The following is a 22,294-nucleotide window of genomic DNA, read 5'->3' as shown; positions in this document are numbered from 1 at the left end:
TCTTATATTAAGCTAGACGAAAGCTGATGAAAGCAGCATATCATTACCCAAAGGCTCCTCTGTGACAATGTAATATGAGTCAGAATGCCATCCAATTACCCCAAAGGGGGAGCCATTGGGCAGGATGATAATTAATGCTTGGGCTCGCTCTGTGTTTATGGCCGCTGCCCTTGATGCATCATCGATCCCTATTGTGGCAATGTTCAGGAGGGTGATGGTGACCTTCTCAGCCAGTTCAGGATCTTCGTCTGCCAACACGGTGAAGGTGATTGTGGCCACAGCTTGACCTGCTAAAAATGTTGTCTGAGCAACAAATACCAGAAAAAAATATCTTAATCTACATCAAAAACAGATTTCCTGAAGAATGCCATCAAGTTGTGCATGGGCTACAGTTCCATGGCCTCAGATAAGATATAATACTAGTTGAACTATATTTGTAAATACCTTGAAATGAGCTTTGCACATAGTACGTTTTCAGCTTTATAAGTGCCTGTATATTTATCAAAACCATTAAGGCTATGTACCCAGCTGAAGGACAACTGCATCCCCTTCGGATTTAATCTTATATCTTCTACTCACAAATGAATTTCCTTTAACATCACACTACCTGCTGCTATAAGTAAAAACCTTACCACTCCAGATGTGGGAAAGATATCCTCCACACTTCCATTTGCGGCCCAGTGTACAATCAGCCTCCCAAATGTTCCTCTCATTCTCTCAATATTGAGAGAGATAAGGTTGTCTCTTTCTAATTCATCAACCTCCTTAAACAAGGAATTCTAAAAAAGTGGTTGTCAAAATAGGATTAAAGGCAATGGACACATAATTACCACAAAATAACCTTAGGCTGTTAGGCAGTGAGAAACATACCTGTGCAAAACCTACAATTCCATGTGCATCATCATTTGAGGAAATGAAAATGGTCACCTGACCATTGACTCCAATTTCAGCCCCACCTTTGGGATTTTTAAGATTGACATGGAAATACTCTGTGTCTTCTGGAAAGTAGTCATCAAGGATATTCACTGCAATCGTCAATTCACTGTCACCTGGTTCAAAATGCAGTTCACCTGAACTAAGGAGAAAATAACGCAGAGCATGCAGTAAACACCATCTATAGAACGTCAACATAATTTTTCCTTCGTGTAGATCTCAGTACCTGGGAATAAAGTCAGACTGGTTGGAAATGGATGTCAGCTCATATATAGTTGACCTTGCATCATGTGTGGACGCAATGAGACTTCTTGTGGAATTGAGGTGAGGGACAGGGAGAAAGAGAAATGTTTGAGTTGGAGGAGCCTCCAGCATTAAGGAGAAGCAGCTTTGGTTGGACCTCCATGAGAAAATTGCAGAGGTGTTGCCTCCTGCCAGGAAGAGATGACCTGAAAGGCAGAGAGGTACCCAAATGGCATAAATTTCATGGTGACTTTATTATTTCACTGTTACAAACATTAAAAATGACATGCTTGAAAATCAAACATGTCCCGGCACCACGAAGCACATATATTATCAGATACTCACTAAATCCTGAGGGTGGGGTGAAACTGTGGGCAGACAACAACCCAGGAAAGTGGATGGATTGGAAATGCTGGAAGAAGAATAGGCTGGAGCGCCACACAAAAACATCACATGTAGAATTGGGTCCTGAAGAGAGATGCACATAAGATGCACAGATTTTTCTCCTTCACAACACAGAAACAAGGGTGGGGTTGTACAAGAAAATATATCCCACCCAACCACTGTAAATTACACAGCATGTGGCTGATTATGGTCTCTACTCAGACTTTCTGCAAACCACTAAATGAGAACCACTCTGAATGTTTGTGGTTTTAAAAATGGTGATTGGTTCGTGTTCAGAGTTTTTTTTCTTTTAGTTAAGCTTTGGTTCTACATGTATATGATTCATATACTGTACTTCAACACAGAAATGGGAAGTTACTAATTTAGATATGAACATTGTGTCTGTGTTGTGTCTGCTGCAAATGTTGAACACTGACAGCACAATAATGATCAATAACAGAACAAAAACAAACAGATCCAAAAAGCTATCTGTCATCCAAAAACATGTGAAACAAATAGCTGTAAAGTGAACATGTTACCATCTGTAACCATGAGTAGATAGATGTCTGCCCCAATGTGAAAGGTCTCCACTTGTTTAGCTGAGCTGCTGGGGGAAAGAAGCTGTGGATTCTGGAATTGACCACTGCTCCATTGGTACAGAAGACAGCTGTCACTTTTATTGTTGACTGCGACAGCCAGGTACAAGGCATTCCCACGGGAGAACAGAGCGAAACTCAGCACCTCCTGTATCTCCAAGGTCTGATGGAGAATGAATCTGCTCCCAGCCCACACCAAAACCTGTGGAGTTATTTTAATACTGTGAAGATCATATGAACGTATTTTAATATTTTTTAAAATGCTAACCAGCTGCATGGATCTAAGAGATTACTTCAAGTTCTATTTTCAAATCAGTAACATAATAAAATCTGTTAAATACTAAAATAATTAAAAATATGATATTTTGCATCTGGCAATGTCAGTTCTGAGCAAATGCAAAATGTAGTTTATTTGATTGAAGGTATTTTAAACCTTAAACTCTTTTAAACCTGAAACAATTGGCATGTAGTTTTCAAACTTACTTGGTTTGAGGCTATCAAATAATGTTCATTTTCCACTGAGAAGTATTTGATTTCGAGACCTTCAACATTTAGTGTTTGTTCCTGCAAAAAATATTGAATTGTCAATAACAGGAAATGGAAATTATTTGAATGTATCAATAAAATAGTCAGGCTTGTAGAAAAAAACTAGTCTTACTCACCAAAGTAAGACTCAAGTTCAGTTGCAATCTGTACAAACTCATGTTAGCAGTCTTGAACTCAGGGTGGGCCCCGTGTGTGACCACAACATAAGAGGAGCCATCCATTGCAAAACCCATACATCGTTTTGGGTCCTGAATTCTCAAAGTCTGAAAAAGAGAGGCAGCAAAATATACATCACATTCTAAGGCACAAAATTATAACTGTCCTATAAAAGCAACAACAGATGCCTGGGTCATTCTCATGAATGACACAATTACTGTGTTTGCGTTATTGTGTAGAGCAACTGACATCACCTTTACTTATTAGGTATATTTCATAAAATGCGCAGCCAGAAATTTCACTACTGTAACAGTTTTAAGGTCAAACAACACGCAACTAGATGAAATATTCATAAGTCTTTCAACTTTATTACATGTAACCCACAATAAACAATCAATTTGTATGATATGTATATTTTTCGGCATTTTTTTTATCTAAATTTGGTGCAATGCTTTTTTTTATTAGGCAAATACATGATAATATAGTAAAACCGATTGACTAACCCAGAGGTTAACCCAGAGCCCCAAACATATTTAAAAAGTGAGAGAACAGTTATATGCTATCATGATGAATTTGTGAGAACGACCCATCTGATCTTAAAGTGCATGGTAGTGATAGAATTTACCTGTAACGGTACAAAGACTCCTTGCCATCTGTACAACGTGGTTACACTTGGAAAGAAGTTGCCAGTAGCTCCCAGTCTCATGGCAAGAGAAATGTTTCCACTGGCCAGAGTACACCAGCTAGAGGTAGGAGTCTCATGGAAATTCTGAAAGACACCTAAAACTGGAACATCTCCCACTGGAAAAAAAATACAATTTACAGTAGAGTCATTACCAAAATACTCATGCAATGCTATGATATTCTATGTTTGATGTGTACAGATGGTTTTGTGTTTGATATGCAAAGGTTTACATGTTTATTCTTTCCTAAGGTCATTTTTTGCAGTGATAAATGATAAAAGGTCTCTTGTTTTCTTACTCATCCCAAAGGCGGTGCCTGATTGAAATTCCCACTCCACACTGACAGCAGTTTCTAAGCCATTACTGCGGGAAATGGTCATAAACAACGTCTTATTTCCCTCTACGACAGATATGGAGCTTGTCCTGCACAAACCAAATAGATCACATTAAGAAAGGAACATGTCACTGCACATTAATTTTCCATTAATGACCAAAAAGCTATTGTGAAACATTTTTCAGGGTTCTGTATTCTTAACTTAGTACAAAATCATTAGAGCAGACACTTCTTAGGCTGAATCCAGTTTGTTCCAGGCATGGTACATATAAAATGATTTATATTTGTTCTATAAATCAAATGAAAGTACACAAACCTATTCTGGACAGGGAAAATCCGGAAGAGTCCAAGAGGAGCCTTGTTCTGCAGCACTGTGATGGTTGTCTGCAGAAAGTCCCCAAGGCGTGCTCCTCCCATGGGGTTGAAGAGCATCACTGTGAAGGTCTCATTCGCTTCTGGCTCCTCGTCCAACACAGCCGAAATCCTAAGTGCCTGAACATTTTTACATTTCTTTAGATTTCAAGAAACAAACAGTTCTTGGTGTCTATCTTTCAAAGAATCTTGAATCATTTCATTCATCACCACTTGTTTATGCTGTCATTATTAACGATGATTCAGCAACTTACCTGAAATCTTTCTCCATCCTCAAGAACTACAATACCCTCACTAGGCACCAGGTCACTGGTTGAGAGGGAGCCATTGGCATCTGTGATGTGGAACTGGACAGTAACTGTGCCAAAAGTTCCCTGTGGTGGGTTGCGCATCACATATAAAGTGGCAGAGCTCTGACCTAAGCCTGATGAGGTGGGTTCCTGCAGAAGGAAGTGTTGACTATTGTTGAAGGTGATCACGCCATGTCCATCGTCATTGGCCAGGATAAGTACTGTAGCTGTGGACACAAAGTAGTGGCTCTTTTTATTTTATAGTGATGAAGCTTCAAGCATGGCTGGAATGTGTCCAGAATCAGAGACAGCACGTACCCGTGGTATTGTGCCCAAGTTGGAGCCCAAAAGAAGGATTGCCTAAAATAAGCTGAAATTTCTCATCACCCTCTGGTACGAAATCATCAATGATCTGAACATCAATCAACTTCTGCCTTTCTCCATCAGCAAAGTGAAGAATCTGTAATAAGTTGGTATATTTATTAGAACAGGTGTTTGAAAAAAATCCAGTTAACATGATATAATATATCCTCCTGAGACCCAAGGAAAAAAGTGTCCTTCAATTTTAGGTTATTTGTCTTTGGAGGAAATTACATCTCACAATTAAAATTTTTTCAAATTTATTTTTATTTTTAATTTCACAGCATGTCCTCTTTAGTGTACAACAGGAATAAATATGTTTCCTTACATCAGTGAAAAGATAGATGTCCACTGGAATAGACGTAAATGAATGGGTGGGGTCTCAGGAGGATACAGATTAAGGAAAACAGGATGACTTAAATACACTGGGGAAAAAAAATCCACGTTGACAGCCTCCAGCTCACCGAAGATGTGACATTAAAATCCAGGCCAAGTTGTGCCTCCAGATTCTGGGCATAGAAGAAGAGGCTGACATTGCCATAGCTCCCACCATTTCTGTATGCAACCAGTGTCAAGACTCTTTGCGTCTCATTGACCTCGAAGCTAAATACAATGAGAACAAAGGAGTAGATTAAAATGACATCTACAGAACTATAAATAAATGTGCATATAGTGTTTGGTGCTTAGTGTAATTAAATTTAATTAGATTTAATTAAAAAGATATATATAACTCAAAGACATTTGTAGAGACAGCTGTTACGTCGTACTAGTATAATATAGTTTTACTTTCATTCAAGCAATGTTGAAAATAAAGTTAAAAACAGAAAAAGTCTCACTGAGATACTCCATGGATACATTACTTACTCTGTTCTTTTCCACTCAATGATTCCTCTGACTCCATCATTTGCACCAATGCATACCTCTGCCATCAGTCCCAGGGTATCTGAGAACAATCAAACAATTTTCAGTCATACTGTTTGCTATATAAATGCATAACATTCATGATTAAAGATCATAGTAAGTAAATGGAAAAGATTCTGATTATACACAACAAACTACTGCAGATCACAAAGCACCATATGAAAAGCATTAGTCCACTACCTTTAAGTGTGTAATAAATCATATCTAGTGGTTACATGTCAAGTTTTGCAGAATGAAAAAATGGAGGAAAGAAAGATTCAAGCAGCATAAGTTGAATAGATGTGATTTGTGCAGAACATAAATCAATAACAGAAAACACAGAAAATGCAGATTTTTAAAGGAAATGTATAGCAAGCACAGCCGGAGAAAACAGAAAACTCACTGACAGAAAATCAGACTGTTTCCTTTTCAGTAATTATTAGTTATGTCGTAATAAAACATAGCACTTTTAGTACATGAATTATAAAAACCGAAGGCAATTTTTAACTAATCATACCCAGCTTTTGAGAACTGGCAACCACGGAGATAAGAACTGCTGATGTGATATTGATGAGGAAACATTCTTGCAACTCTGGGATCTCATCCTGACAGGACAAACAAAGCATGAAGATGTGAGCATGCTGCATGTGAATGACAACACTGGAAAATGGATAAAGTTGCTTAGCAACTACAAATCAAATCTGCATAAACATAATACACAGTAGTTGCTTAACATCTGAATGAAGAGCCCCGGTCATAACATAACAATAAAAATTACTTTGGCCACATTTTACTAATTAATTTCCATGATGTATTAAATTGTGGGCACCTTTTGTCAATTAGTTCCCCTGTTTTAGTTAAATCGTAGCCGCATTTTATGAATGAGTTCCCATGATATATTAAAAAGTGGCTAGATAAATACTGCCTTACACCACACACCTCCTAATATAGGTTTCAGGTCTTTGCAATAGAAATTGGATGAAAATTTCTTAAAAGCACATTTGCAAGAGATCAACAGAACTGTCACACTCATGGGTCATCTTACATCTATAATGGTGATGGGAATGGCCAGAGAGGTTTGTCCATCTTGCATCACCAGCGACCCAGTAGCTGAAAAGAAGTCCAGGCCTGGTTCAGCCAGGGCACTCTCTGTCAGCGCCAGATCATGGCGGGATCCCTTCACTGTCTCATAGCTGATATTTATCGCCCCTGGAACACAAGCATATGCAATATAAAATAGCATATAGTGTAATGAAACACATACTGGGAAAGCAGATAAATAAAAATGAGAATAACCATCGTAGTGACTGACATTTGATGTAATATACTGAATTCATATTCAAATACTGTCCAAATTATTACAACAGTACCAAGGACAGAGGAAAAGGATTCAAAAGTAAAGCAAAAAAAGAAGAAAGAAAGAAAGAAGAAAAAAACTGAAGAGAAAAACAGAAGAGAATAAACTGGGTCACTGATTAGTATTGTAAAGCAGATGGACAGCGTTAGCTTCCATTCTGAGGAGACTCACCAGAGGCTCCTTGATCCCGGTTGATGAAGATTTTTATGGTGGTATTAACCTCTTCACTGAACACGCTGAGGGAGGGTGGGGCAATACTGAGGACCCCAAAGGGCTCATCACTGGCAATCACAGTCACTAGTGCTTCATGACTCTCAGAGTCCAGTTCTGCCTGCCCTGTTACTGCCACCCCTGAGAAACATATGACACTTACTGATCAGGTCCCAGAGACCCAGAATATCAATGTATAGCTCAAGCATTTGGCAGAAATTTAATGTCATAATTAGGGCTGAAAATCGATTAAAATAACAATAACTAATTAATCAGACAGTTTTCTGCGATTAATCATTACTCATCTGTTTAGTGGTTTAATTTTGACTTGTTGTGTACAGATTATTCATTTCCCACAAAAAAATCTACTTACACATAATTACAATCTGAATTTCAATGCTTTCAAAAAGGCACTGAAAAGGCATACGCCACATATAATAACAGGTACTCAACAGGTGGATTAAATCTAAAAATCTAAAAAACTATTTGGCAAATGACTTTAAAAACAGAAGCTTTACAGCCACTGAAAGTATACTTAATAACATGAAAGATCTTACTATTTTAAGGTATAAGCATTCAGTAAAATAAAATAAATACTGCACATTACAATATGTTTGTCCTATGTAAGCCTCCACTTGGCAATTTTTAAAAACAAAATAAATCGGTTAGTGAAACACTAACTGAATGCTTTGAATTTAGTTTTGAATTCTTGGATTCTGTGAAATGTCAGGACCTGAAGTCTCACATTGTTTTCAACTAGGAGGGAATAGTATAGGTCTCAAATAAAATTCTATATATCTTATAAATCCATATATTATATTATTGAAAAAGTAAAAGGTGTCGGTAATTAGGTCAGTGTATCTTGAACTTGCATCAGCAGCATTACCTTGAGTGCGAATGTTGGACAGGATGACCTTGTACTCCTTCTTTTCCTCAGGTGCCTGGTCATCCATTAACTGAAGGACTATAGTTTCACTTAGGATTCCCTATTTAATCACAATGAACAAGGGTACATATGATTATAGGCTTCATAGTGTGGAATCTGACACAGTTTCTGACTTTACGTAACTGAGCTAACTTGGCAGACAATGTTACTAGGCGTTCAGGTAATTTCACAGAATCAGAAGTCTAAACCGACCACTCTGACATGAGGAACACAGTCTGTCCATCCAAGTACAACAGTGTTATACCTCAGAAAAGAAAAGTGCTCCAGAGGTATTGACAAAAGTCTGTTGGGGGCGCGGACCCTGAATCCTCCAATCCATGGTGACATTCCCTCGTCCAGGAGATGACCTCTTCACCAGGAGATGGAGTTTCTCCCCTCCAAAAATAAAAGAAAGCAACTGTCACCCATGACTTCCAAAAGAAAGGCAGTAGAACAATCTAATCTAATCTTTGCGAGGGACAGTCATGACATTGTGTCATTGTAAGAATTTCTCTGGCTAGTTAACTCTCTGGATAAGGTGATAATTATCTGCATTATGCAATAATGATACCTCAAGATGTATTAAAAAAGGATATAACAAAATCAACCGCAGTCACAGTTTTGAAATTAATTGCAAGAAGAAAAACCCATACAATGCAATACACAACAGAGCAGAGTAAAAAATCCTCAGAACTCTCTCATATGGTGCAAATCATGACTTGGTTCTCTCACTGTTTAGATACTCCCTCAGATACCAACAAGCACTAAAATGGAGAAAGAACCAGCTCCCATGCTTCAGACCCACAATTGGTGCCTGGATCTGCAGCCCTTTTCATTAACTCAAATACTTTCTAATCTGTTTCAGCAGGTGACCTGGAAGCCTTCCTTAGTGATGGATCAAAAGAACAGTTGCTATTCTTCAAACAAAATGATACCCATGGGAAATGAGATTCTCCTGTAGCACTATTTCACAGTCACTTCGAGAGTAACCGAAGTGCTTGTGGTCCCAAGGTCCAAAACAGATAGAGTCATGCACCTCCTGCATACCCACTGCTATGGAGGAAGAAGAAAGCATTGGGGAAAATCTGAGTCTAGTTGCACTGGCCAAGCGTAGATGCTGAGGCGTGATACTTCTGTGGAAGGTATCCCACTTCCCAGCAGACCTTGCCCCAAGCACCCCTTCCAGCTCCAAAAGGCCCACTCCCTATCACTGATCTGCCCTTTGAGTAGCTTGGGATGGACATTTTAGGGCCACTGCCAAAGTCAGCAAGGGCACACAAACACATGCTACTGCTGGTCGTCTATATGAGAGGTTCCGAAAATCAGTTCTGTGAACTGGGACAGGTTCGGTACAGTATTCCACTTGGCCGTAGACCATTGTGGGGGGGTGGGGTTGATTCATTTCCAAAAATAAAGTAGAACAATAAACTAAAGCTACACCTCTTTTGACAACCTCTGATGTTCACATCTGAATTTAATCTTATTAATTCAGTTCAGCCGAATGATACATTGCCACCCCATGGTGAACGAGGGTTCATGCTATTGTGTAAGAGCTCTTCTTTCTGGTCACCAATATAAGTACACTGAAGGACATTATGAGTGACCAGGGAACCCTGTTTTTCTCAAGGTTCATGGCTGACCATCTGCCCCAGATAACATGACACAAGACTTCAGTCCACCTTCCATAATCTTATGGGCTAGTCAAGAGGTACCACCAGACCTTAAAGCTTCGGGCATAGCCTGCAAAGTCTGGGAGTTCCAACCAACTTCATATAAATTCATCATTAAATATATCCAGAATAGGAATGGATCAGATACTGTAAGTAATGCCTATGGTGAAGTCCCAGTGAGCACAGCAGCGATTGTACAAAGTCTCTACGTCACTGAGGAACAATGCGTCGATCTATGGGGCCAGTAAGAATGCAGGAGGACTGAGGAAGCAAATCACATGAACTGCCTGAAAAGTGGATCCAGTCGATCCCTATTATGCCTGCCTGGGTTGCTCTGGAGAAGGACTCTGCCGGCCAGGATGTGGTCGAAATGGGGAGCCAGCTCAATGCTCTCCAGTACTAGGTGTTAAGAGAGCTCCACAAGATAGGTGTGTGCTAATCTCAATCAGCACCATGGACAGCAGTCACCTGTCAAATTTTCAGCATCTCTGTTGCGGACCACCTGTAAAAAGATTCCTCAACCTTAATCCTCCATACCTAGTTCCCACTAACGGCCCCAGCTGGGTCATGTTTGGGATGGCTCCCTCAAAAAGAAAAGCAAGAAGCAGGAAGGCAGATATCAAGTTAGTGCCTCCAGCCCGGCCATAGCAGTGCAACACCTGCACAAGCATGAACAGCTTTGCCCTAAATGGAACAAACTCTTGGCTTGAATCCATCCAATATACCTGTATGTAAGTATGTTGTTTTACTTATTAAAGCAATAACATTACAAAAATCAGAAAAAAGAAATTACCCTTGTCATAGTTTTTCTTATGGGCTAAATGAAACACACAATTCATTTTCAGAAGGACACTTAAAGAGATGTAAATATGACAATCCAAAACAAAATTTAATATTCATGCGTAATGAATCTGTACCGGATGGTAAAACCACAGTATATTTCAAATAAAATTATACACAAACGCAAGAACAATACAGTCTGATGGTGGCTCAGAGGATGAAGAGAGTGGATTAGAGCTGGATCAGAAAGATAAATGGTGATGGTGAGCAGGCAGAGACACATACCTTCCCGGGCGGTGACTGAACGTGAAGCATCGTGGAAGCCCACCACACCAGCCAGGTGATCGTTGGCGAGGATGACAATGGTGACAGTGTCAGAGCTGGGCAGGATGCGGCTCCCCCCCTCCGTATTCACCAGGCCAATCATTACCGTTTCATTATCCTCTGGCTCCATGTCATCCATTATAAATATCTCTATGGTCTTTTTTAGGTCTCCTTTGCACAGAAATGCACAAATAACAGTATAGAAATAATGGAAAACCAGTTTAGCTGTATCCCAGTTTTAATATGTCTGGTATGATGTCTAGCAGACCTACCTTGTGCAAAAATGAGAGTTTCACCAGTCCCATTGAAATCTGCTTTGGGTAGGGCAGTTCCACCTACAAATTTCCACTCCACTGTTACTTGCCCCAGACTTCCCCCTCTTCTCTCAATAACGAGTGACACAGAGGTGTGGGGTTCCTCCTTTACTTCTAGGTATAAGCCATTCCTTGTGGCACTGGGATTGAGGCTGTAGAGCAGGAAGGTCCCAAATGCATCCCCATTCATGGCTATGGTGACTCTCGCTGTGTTTGGTTGGCCTAGTGAGGGCATGTTCTTAGAGACAGCAGTCAAGTTGATCAGATCAGCTCTTAGGATGTGAATCATGAAACTTTCATCCATCTCTGGGAGAGAGTCGGTCAAAATGGGTACTGTGAGATTGGTCATTCCAGCTCCATCAAACATGGTGGCTACCTGGGATGTCACTGGCAGATAGTCAATCCCAGCAGTAGCACGAGAGCTGAACAGAGAGGATAAGGCTGTGACATTTTTGATGTAGGTTAACACCTGGGTGGAGTCGGTCAGCTGGTTGACTCCCGTTATCACCCAGTTGCAGGTAGTCACTCCAGAGTTGTTGGACATGGAGAAAGCTTGGCAGGTGGTCTCCCGTAGGCAAAAGGCTGCACAAGCAGTCAAGGGGTTTCTCTGAGCAGTGAGATTAACAGGCCTTACAGTGGCACTAGACAGTGTAGCCCTCACCGGAGCATCAAAGTAAACCAGAAGGTTCCGCCCCTCGTCCAAGGCAGTACTGATAACATCAAATTCCGATGTTCTGTACATAATTTCTAAACGTCCAAAGTGACCCCCACTGGAAAAGCAACATACAAAATTAGATATAAAATTTAGGTATGTTTTTTGCAAAAAACACATTTACTAATACAATCTTTTCAAACAATAAGGCATGCGGGTATCTGTTGCTGAGGGTTTACAATACGGTGGGTATTGAGCATGGGGTATACCTTTGTTAGCTAAGAATTTAAATTGGATACAGTTTAACAACATAATGGTCAGAAGCTGCAACTAAACTATAAAATAGAACATTTAAGCTCAGTGACAAACCTCCTTCTCACAGTGATGTTGGCTAAGTAGACTCCCTCAAGAGGCTCCTGAACACGATACACTGACTGGTCAAAGTGCACAGTTCCGTAAGGATTATCATTGGCAGGGACAATTACATTAACAGCTCTTTCTCGTCCAATATTCCCTCCATTTGAAGCACTTGTGAGTTCCACAAGGATTATCTGGAAATGAAGTGAGAGAAAGGTATAATGTTTCATATGTAGCTGTACTACAATGGTACTGTACCTGCTAACATTTTGGTGTGCATTGGCTTCCTTACTTCCTCAATTTCTGGAACGTCATCTGCCAGCACTTCCACTTTCAAAGTCTTCAAGGTCTCTCTAGGAAGAAACCTGACCTCCCCTGACACAGGTCGAATGTCACCAACAGCGAGCTTCCCGTTGACAGTGGCCTGCCACTGGACAGATACATAGCCTAAAGTGCCAGATTTTCGTAATATTGGTAAACTAATTTCAGTGGAGTTAAAGGCTGGCTCTTCCACAGTGATGGATGAATCCTGGAAAACTGCAAACACAACCAATAACATCATTAATTAACTAGCCAACAACAGACAAAGAGTGCCTAACGAAACACACTACGGAACACATTTATAAAATTACAGTTATGGAGAACAATACCACTTCAAGCCTGGCAGTGCCTACAGTCATTAACATATTTGTATAAATTTAGTCCTGCAATTAAAAAACCAGTTTAGTCAAAAAGGAATAACATATTACATTTCCATACTGCAACTGTCATGCCCCGATTGTCCGCTCCTCTCGTGTGCCACGCCCCCTCATTAACCCCATGTGGATTCCCCGTGTTCATCAGCTGTTTCCTTTTACCGTCATTAGTTCCGTGTATTTAGTCCGCTTTTCAGTTTGTTTCCCCAGTCCGGTCATTGTAATGTCAGCCTGTGTTTTACCTGCTCCTTGTGTTGCCGCTCCTATTAAACCCCGTGTTTGCCCCGACTCTTGGCTTCCTGCGCCTTTCCTACGCTCCGTGTGCCGTCGAGTGTGACAGCAACAATATAACACTTAATATAATCAAGAAATGGTCAAGGGACATCGTTAACAAGGCCACCAAAAAAAAGAAGACCTAAAATAAAAATATCCTACCGTACCAAAAGCACCAAAAGGGTCATCTGATGGCAGGATGGTGATGATGGCTTTGGTTAGCTGGCCAAGCTGAGCACCACCAGTGGTTTGATTAAGCAGCTCAATTCGGAAGGTTTCCTCAAGCTCAGGTTCGTTGTCATTAATAATGTAGATGGGAACTGGTTTGCTGGTCTCTCCTTCGAGGAGGACAACATCAGAGGAGGCCACACTGTAGTCATCCCCTGCACAGACACATTGGATCAATAAAGGAAAGACACTTGGTTTTCTAACAATGAAACAGAACCTGGGAAACTCTAGGAAACTGCCTTTGTCCACAGCGTTATTCTCTGCTTACCAACTCTCGCTGTCATTGGAACTGCCTGGAACTTGACTGATACATCGGCGAAGATGCCGCCAACACGTGTGACATTGACAATGGGACCAATGTAGTGCTCCGCCACACTCACAGCCGAAGAGGACAGCTGTAAAACGCCAAAGGCATCATCACTGGCCTCAACGACGACCTGAGCTACTGTCGTATTTCCCAGACCAAGGCGGGGGGAGTGATGGACTGCAAGAAGAAAAAAGGTAAGAAAACAAAAAAAAGTATTCAAAAGCAAAAAAGTACTAATATTCCATAAATACACTGAAACACAGTTTCACAAAACTGTACTTTGCAGATCTATAACAGCAAAACTACTCGAAACACTAACCTAAACTTAGAAAGCAAATTGAGAATCAGCAGATGTAAATCTTACTTGGTCTGGATTGGACACCTCGAACAAGCTTGACACTACTGAGTTCCACAAAGATTGATTCAGCTCTTTCAGGCTCCTCATCATCCAGCACTTGAAGGGTAACATTCGCTTCATTTTGATTGGCATCGAACAGCACAGAGTCCATCAAAGGAATGAAGTCACTCCTTTCACTTGCTCTCCCAATGCCCGGGGTGCTAAATGGAGAAGGGTCACTGTCCTTAAGGGTCCTGTAAGTCACCTGGGCTAATCCAAGTAACCCCCTCTGTCTTTTAATAGTCAAAGTTACATATGTGTTGGCTTCTGCCACACGTACTGGTCTAGTTATCTCAGAAAACTCGAAAACTCCATAGGGATCGTCACTTGCGAGAATGGTTAGGTTGGCATTAGTCAGATTCCCAAGACGGCCGTGTGAAACGTTGGAAAGGGTCACAACAAAGCTCTTGTCTAATTCAGGAATGATGTCTTCAGCAACTTGAAGAATTAAATTAGCAGTTGTTTGGCCGACAACAAATACTACTTCACCAGTTCTGTGCAAAAGATCTTCCTTGGCAGCAGGTTCTGCTTCCCAAAATACCGTCACATTTGACAAGTCACCAAAAGAGCGCACCACCTAAGGAAATCCAAAGCAGGCAATACATAGAAATCAAATATCAATAAACTCAGGTATTTACACAAAGCCTGTAACAAGGTGATAACAGGTCTGACCTGCATGATAATCATACTGCGTCCTTCCTCTGGTTCTGTTCCATTGACAGCGAGCGAAGCTGGACTGAATTGGAAGACACCATGGGCGTCGTCGGATGCAGCGATGGTTATAGTGATACGAGAAGAGATTCCCAGACTGGCTGTGGAAGAAAAATATAATTAATATTCATTCAAGATAATACCGTATATAATGAATGATGAACAGACAGAGGAGAAAATCAACAGAAGCATGCAGATAAAGAAAACCATGCACATTTTTTTAGTCCCTACAAGGGGAAACTCAATTTTATAAAAGTTTGTGTTTCTGTATGTCTGGGTCTGTGTGTGGAGTTCCATGTTCCATGTGGGTTTCTACCAGGTAGTCCAGGGCCTGCCATCTAGAAATTCCCCAAAGTATTAACATTTAAGAGACCTGTGACAGACAGGGATCCTGTCCAGGGTGCACTGCCCCCTTGTGCCCCATATAATCTGCTATGAAATGCAAAAATGACTGGTGTGCATCTCTGCGTGTGGACATCAAAGGTCAGTGATTAAATCCTGTCTGGCTTGCTTGTTGAAACAAACCGGAAGACTGAAAATCAAAATACACAGTTAACTTTGCCGAGACATCTGTAGCATGAGTGACCATGGGGATATGTCCTGCTAATAGGAGAACCAGTGTTGTGATATTGAAAATCCAGAGTTACCGTTACTTATCCTCAAAGTTATCCAGCTAAGCAAAAAAAAAAAAACACTTTCATGATACACACCTCTGGCTGTTTGTAATGCTTCCCTTTAAACGCTCATCAGTTCTTTACAGACACTGTCATCCACTTTATATAGCGCATGGTTACTTTCCCCACATTTCTCTAGGTATGGAATCAGATTTGTGCCAATATTATCAAGCAAAACGTTTTTGACATCAAGCAAAAACAAGGCTTTGAGAAGAAAAAAAACTAACTGAAGCAAAAGAAATGTCATCTCAAAAGTAAAATGTATAACTTGCAAACACGATTGGTCTTTTGATAATGTTTTCCTTTGTTTACTCTGCCAGCTTTCTCTCTTGCGCTGCCTGTCTTTGCGGTTACGCTGTCAGCTTTCTCGCTTGCGCTCCCTGACTTTTTGCTTACAATTCTGACACAAACTTCTCGCGTGGGTGGGTTTTCTCAGGGACGCGTCCCCATTGGCTAATAAGTTTTTGACTGACAGGTCAGTGCCACGGACATTTTTTCTTCTCGAAGCCTTGTTTTTGCTTGATGTCAAAAAAGTTTTGCTTGATAATATTGGCACAAATCTGATTCCAAATTTAGATAGATGTTCACAATACAAATTATCTGGCTTGGTGCAATGTGCATAGCAGTCCCTGATGCCCTCCAAACATAGACAGCTTCTAAATGATAGGCCAGAATACTGTAACGGTTTTAAAGGTTATAAAGAAGGCTAAACATGGTAAATGATATTAAAATTAATGTCAAAGTATAATGTGCTTAATAAAAAGACAATTAAAGTAGCTATGTTTTTTTTAAATCAAATAACATTTATTGGCCTGGTTTTCTGCCATAGGCATCCTGAGACATGTCTTACCACGCTGGTGAAAAGATGGCAGCAAGAATTCAGCATCACTTTCTCCACTGCCACTGCCATCAGTCCTAATTAGCTGATCGACTTCAAGAGCACACAACAACACACATGTTGAAGGAACACACACAGCCAGAAAGAGTTTAGAAGGGAGATTTTTTTCTCACAAGGAAAGAAAAAATACAGGTGCAGATGTAACACACACTGAAACACAAGAGCAGAGGGCATGCCGCAGATGGAGTAATCAACCGATTTGTCTAGGGCAGGGGTAGGCAACCTTTTTAAAGCAATGAGCCATTTTATTCTAAATTTCTGACCCAAGGTTTATAAAGAGTCACAATGGGGAGAGAAAAGGATTTGAGATACAATTTTTTAATGCGATATGGGCAAGGGCGTAACTTTGGCTGGAACATTGGGGGGGTCGAGGTCTCCACCCATTACAGGGGAAACATGATTATTGGGGGGGTTATATTGGCTGGATCTGATTATTGGGGGGGTCATGACCCCCCTAACCCCCCCGGAAATTACGCCCATGGATATGGGTATATATGCATTTAACGCAAAAACAAAACTCTCACTCTCCACTAACTGTGCTGACCGAGCAGTGCAAAATGTACTCACCACTCCAAACTCAGCTGCTACAATATATAAATCGGTGAAAATATAATAATTTTTATGAAGGCCTGGGAAGGCATGGTGACGATTTACTACAAAGGTATATGAAAGAATTAGGAATCCATTGATAGGAAGATGTAAATGATGCAGTTAAGACATCACAGAAGCGTGTGATGGACTGCCTCATTCATATATAGCTAAAGAAATATCTAAATGGAAAATAATATTAACCCATAAATTAATAATTTATCTTTACAAAAGTATTACCATAAGATGCTAAGACATGAAAATGTGAATGCGTCTATCGTTCTGAGAAGAGCCGCAGCAACGTGGTTAAAGAGCCTAATGTGGCTTGCAAGCCGCAGGTTGCCGACCCCTGGTCTAGGCTAAACTCCAGTGAAACTCATGTTGGCTACCATTGGCCTGGTGGCTATACTACGAAGCGGGGTTACTGGCTTATTGGGGTAGCTTGTCGGATTTAAGGTAGTCTGGGCAAAATATAAGTGAACGAATATGAAGTTCATTTAAACTGTGGTACCTTAAATCCGACAAGTTACCCCGATAAGCCAGTAACCGCGCTTCGTAGTACAGGCCCCAGGCCACAGATCTCATATTACAAATGTTCGTTTACAAAACTCAAGAATTATAATTTCATCTCCTTTGCATTTTAGTACACCTGTTGATGTGCTCTTCCATTCAGATCTTACAGCAGGTGTTTCCTCTCTTACCTCCTTCTTCAGGATTGTACAGCTCCACTCTGAAAATCTTTTCCAGTTCAGGAACAGGGTTATCCACAATGTTCACAGTGATGGATTTGTATCTCTCCCCAGGAAGGAAATCCAGCACTCCCTCAGTGTCCTGTTCATTTTAATGGTAGGATATACGTTGCTTATGAACAAAATAAATATTGCACAGAACTGTCAATCTTCCACAAAAAGGGTTAAAAACTGTAAAATCCTATGACTTAGCAATAGAAAAGTTGGACATAATCTTTTCCATTTGACCAATAAGGCATTCATTTTGGTAATAACCAATGTCATCTGTTCCAAAGTTTTTGAGTCAAAAATGAAATGTTTTAAGATCAATATGTTGCATGATTTCCATTCTGACTGCCTAACAATTTTTTAAGTTAGTATTTCCATTTTGCCGTGGTCTGCTATATTATTATTATTATTGTTGTTATTATTATTATTATTATGACATTGGTAGTGTAGCATGGCAGTTGCACAAACTGAAGTTCAATAACCCATCTTCCTGCTATACACTTTGAAAATCCTAACGTTAATATAAATATGTAATAAATACCATCATGGAGCATTGCAAGGCATATCTACACACACACACACACACACACACTCACACAAACCAAAGGCAAGATTCAGACTCCCAGCCTTAGACATTTAGCACATTAGCTACTGATCCACTAAGCAGCTCTTAGTTATTTAAGCTGTTACTAATTGTTATTATAAAATGTAAAAATGTATTCCTTTGTATTACTAATGACCCCAGAAAACATTAAGCACTGCACACCATGTCATAGTGCCCTGTAAAACCATCACAGCAGAACAAAATTTCTGATGAGTACCGTATTTTTCGGACCATAAGACGCACCTTTTCCTCCCCCAAAAGAGGGGAGAAAAAGTCACTGCGTCTTATGGTCCGAATATTGCTCTGCTCACATGCTTTAACCCTCTGGGGTCGAATGCATAGTTGGCGACGCAGCGTACATCTCGCGTCTATTACAGTTTATCTCTCGCTGAAATCTTAATGTAGAATCATGAAAAAACGCTGGCTAAATCCGTAATCTGTCTTCATTTCAAAACGTCCATTGTCGGAAGTATTACAGTTTTTAAAATTAGGTTAAATCGGCAAAAAATTAAACTATGTCCCCTTACTTTGTTTTACCTGCATCGGGGGCGTGTAGTACCGCTGTCACCCGAAGATCGCTATTCACATTCTAAATAGCCGCATTAGCGCGTATTCAAATTCATTTCATTTCCAACCTTTGTCTAACTTAAAATTACCTCATAGTCTTCTGGGCTGACAGCAGAGAAAGGTAACGTTCTGTAAGCAACCAGGACTCTCCCAAGCAGGCCTTGTGCTCGAACCACGAGCAGGCGTGCTGCCCCGTCCTCTTCCATCACGGTCAGATGTGCCTCTTTTGAGGCTGGGCGAATCAGCCCTTCTGTGAGGGGAAGTGTTGAGAACTGCAGCAGACCTGCAGGGGCAAATGGTGTGTTTTTAATGTCTGTTTTATGAGGGACATTTGCCGTAGTAACAAAGTAACAGTTTGATTATTATATTTCATTAATGGTTAATGTTGTCTGAAAATGATCAATTCAGGCAAGCTAATTTATGATTTTGCTAGAAACAAGCATCAAAAAAAGTCAAACAAGGCATTATATGCACACACACACACACACACACAACCATGAAAAAAAATTGAGACCACTCTCTATTTTTTTTTTAAATCTGCGTTTTTAAACCCTGGTTTCATCCTAGTTCTGCTGGCAGAATGCTACACTGAGCAGCAGGATGATTCAAAGTTCAAAATTTCTAAGACACCAGTGCACAAGAACAAGGTGAAGCAGGAGACACTGGGAATGAGCAGAAACCGGACAGGTGAAGGGTGGAAACAACTGTCTAATGCCAGAGATGACCGTTATCTTTTCTGACAGTTTCTCATGAGATCATAGGATGACATCAAATGGCCTTCAAAAGGAACGGGAAACATTAAGTGCAGATGTGAAGTGCACTGATGGACAGCTCGTACCAGGCTTTTAGAAGCAAGACTGAAGTCCCTTAAAGCAAGGAAGAAGCCTGTCATCAGTGAGAAACAGAAGAACCAGGTTGCAGTTTGCAAATATATATTATTATTCAGACGCACCCCCATAAAGTGTGAAAAGAGTGAAACAGAATATTGTGCTGTGGGCTCTTATTTTTTTCCGCGGCTGCTACATACATATGTGTATGTGTGTGTGTGTGTGTGTGTGTGGGTTTATATATATGTGCGTATATATATGTATGTATACATGAATACATGGTATGACAATTCTTAAAATGTTTTGGCATGGCAGTCCTTACATAGGTTATTTTTACTTTTTAAAACTCTATACAATATTTCCCTCTCTTGATTAATAGACCTAATTCATAGAATTGTGATTAAAAATGGCAACATCATAAATACAAAACACCATTTAATTTATATCTCATGGGAAAAACTACTGCCCTTTTGACACCAAAAACCAAGCGCAAATGTTATTTGGTGTTCTGCAAAGAAGATAATTATCCATCCATCCATCTATCCATCCATCCATCCATCCATCTTCTATACCACTTGTGCAATACGAGGTTGAGTTGAGCCTGGAGAATATCCCAGGAAGGGCACAAGATATTGTGATGTCTCAGTACTGATTACAAAGACAAAACATTAAACCATTAAAACAATAGTTGTAATTCAATATTATAATGAAAATAATCAACCAATCCACTGAAAACAACAAAAGTTATATTCAGGCTTAGAGTTAAGAGGAGAAGGCTGAGGAAGTCAGCTAACAGATTTGAAACCCTTTCGGCTTAGAATCAGAAAATTTATATTCCAAACATTTGTATCTAGAAAGGTGAGTACACATATATACATGACAATTCAATATGCTTATATTTACCATAGGGATGATCGCTAGCCTTGATGGTGACACTGGTGGCTGAATTATCAGGATCAATACTGGCTCCACTATTCGGGGTAGATCCAGGTTTCCCATCACTTGACTCAGCTGACACCAGCTTGATGTCAAACACCTCAGCCAACTCTGGTATGTCATCATCCAAAGCCAGCAGGTTTAGGACCTAGTGGTGGTCAGGGGTGCATATGCAAAACACTGACTGTGGCTAACTGATGTAGTTAATTTTTCATTCTTTAATAGCAAGACTATGAAAGGCCAGTTTGCAAAGACTAACCAAACAATCCACTAGGTGGAGCTATATTTAAACAAATATTTAAAATATTCGTTGCTGTTCATTGTGTAGTGAAATAACAGTTCATTTTTTAAAGTATGAAATAAAATGCACACAAAATTTCCTCTACAAAATACTTGGTACAATATATTTGTTACAATGGCATAAAATAATTCCACAAATCATCTTCCTAACAAAGGTCATATTTTAATAAAGTACATTTTTATATAACACTTAAGCAAAATACCACACAAAAGTTTTCTGAGAGGTGTCTATATCCTCACCTCCTACAACCTACAATAATCGTGTGTTTATGTGCACTTCTTGAACTATAACCAGTGCACAAGGGCTAATAGGCAGGACAGCATGCTCAGAGGGGTTTCCCGCCCAGGCGCGGTCGGGAGGGCAGCGTTTCGGAGCTCATTCATGATGGATGAGGGAGCGGAGTTCCCTGTTACCTCAGAGCGCTGGCCGGGTAAGAAGAGGACACTGCCGCTGGTGTTGGCAAAGTCAGGGCCGGTGGGGACGGAGCTGTCAGAACCGAGCTGTCTAACGGTGTAGTTTACAACGACATAGTCCAGGGCTCCTCGAGTACGCTCCACTACACAGGAGATGGTGGAGCCCTCCTCTGAAACCTGCCAGTAAAGGGAGTGGAAAGTGGTGTGGCTTCGTAAAATGTTCCAGAATCAAATACGTAAAACAATCACTTAGAGGAACTGAAGTAGTAAGGCATCCCATAATTTTCCTTGACTGCTTATTCAAAAATCATTTCATATTGAACTTAATAGTGAGTGGCCCACAAATGTGAAAGTATGATTGGGTAAGATGTCCTTTTTACAATTCAGCAATTAAGTATTACCAGCTCAGCAATTAGTTTAGGAAGATCCTGTTTGTCTGGTCATAATTTTAATTTAGATATAGGCAGTATTAAAGCAAGGCTAGATGCCTTTAGACTTCATTACAATGTCTTAGAGAAAGGTTTCCTGCAGGAATGCGGACTGGTCATACACCACCTGTTGCGTTAATTGATTTGGCTATCAGTAAAGTCATGAGGGCTATCTCTCTGAACAAGAGACCGCAGTTCTGCCCACCCAGGCGTGAAGACAAATTAAATATACATGGGGACATGGACCGTGCGAGGGAATAATATTACATTTACACAAATTGAGTAAAAAAATACAGGAAACAGATACTTCACAATAACGATATT

The 22,294-nt window shown here is 40.3% G+C and overlaps 1 protein-coding gene across 1 annotated transcript in view; it reads right to left on the bottom strand.

Moving 5' to 3' along the window:
- adgrv1 (adhesion G protein-coupled receptor V1) overlaps positions 1 to 22,294 on the bottom strand; it is a 105,131-nt gene that overhangs the window by 46,520 nt on the left and 36,317 nt on the right. The window contains exons 22-54 of the mRNA XM_072708883.1: positions 21,543 to 21,719; positions 20,796 to 20,976; positions 19,155 to 19,348; positions 17,859 to 17,988; positions 16,522 to 16,602; positions 14,959 to 15,098; positions 14,254 to 14,863; positions 13,851 to 14,066; positions 13,522 to 13,737; positions 12,679 to 12,923; positions 12,399 to 12,580; positions 11,336 to 12,147; positions 11,025 to 11,234; positions 8,555 to 8,685; positions 8,251 to 8,350; positions 7,326 to 7,505; positions 6,843 to 7,006; positions 6,315 to 6,402; positions 5,762 to 5,840; positions 5,362 to 5,500; positions 4,856 to 4,997; positions 4,502 to 4,764; positions 4,192 to 4,367; positions 3,840 to 3,964; positions 3,484 to 3,659; positions 2,819 to 2,965; positions 2,640 to 2,720; positions 2,100 to 2,358; positions 1,522 to 1,644; positions 1,160 to 1,382; positions 871 to 1,075; positions 633 to 779; positions 48 to 303 (exon numbers count right to left, since the gene is read on the bottom strand). Coding sequence (XP_072564984.1) covers positions 48 to 303; positions 633 to 779; positions 871 to 1,075; positions 1,160 to 1,382; positions 1,522 to 1,644; positions 2,100 to 2,358; positions 2,640 to 2,720; positions 2,819 to 2,965; positions 3,484 to 3,659; positions 3,840 to 3,964; positions 4,192 to 4,367; positions 4,502 to 4,764; positions 4,856 to 4,997; positions 5,362 to 5,500; positions 5,762 to 5,840; positions 6,315 to 6,402; positions 6,843 to 7,006; positions 7,326 to 7,505; positions 8,251 to 8,350; positions 8,555 to 8,685; positions 11,025 to 11,234; positions 11,336 to 12,147; positions 12,399 to 12,580; positions 12,679 to 12,923; positions 13,522 to 13,737; positions 13,851 to 14,066; positions 14,254 to 14,863; positions 14,959 to 15,098; positions 16,522 to 16,602; positions 17,859 to 17,988; positions 19,155 to 19,348; positions 20,796 to 20,976; positions 21,543 to 21,719 — 6,598 coding nt within the window. The remainder of the gene's footprint in view (positions 1 to 47; positions 304 to 632; positions 780 to 870; positions 1,076 to 1,159; positions 1,383 to 1,521; positions 1,645 to 2,099; positions 2,359 to 2,639; positions 2,721 to 2,818; positions 2,966 to 3,483; positions 3,660 to 3,839; positions 3,965 to 4,191; positions 4,368 to 4,501; positions 4,765 to 4,855; positions 4,998 to 5,361; positions 5,501 to 5,761; positions 5,841 to 6,314; positions 6,403 to 6,842; positions 7,007 to 7,325; positions 7,506 to 8,250; positions 8,351 to 8,554; positions 8,686 to 11,024; positions 11,235 to 11,335; positions 12,148 to 12,398; positions 12,581 to 12,678; positions 12,924 to 13,521; positions 13,738 to 13,850; positions 14,067 to 14,253; positions 14,864 to 14,958; positions 15,099 to 16,521; positions 16,603 to 17,858; positions 17,989 to 19,154; positions 19,349 to 20,795; positions 20,977 to 21,542; positions 21,720 to 22,294) is intronic.

The sequence above is a fragment of the Paramormyrops kingsleyae genome, chromosome 2 (genome assembly GCF_048594095.1).
Source record: "Paramormyrops kingsleyae isolate MSU_618 chromosome 2, PKINGS_0.4, whole genome shotgun sequence".
Lineage (NCBI taxonomy): Eukaryota > Metazoa > Chordata > Actinopteri > Osteoglossiformes > Mormyridae > Paramormyrops > Paramormyrops kingsleyae.
The sequence above is the reverse complement of the archived record's forward strand: the minus strand, read 5'-3'. Positions and strand labels throughout refer to the sequence as shown.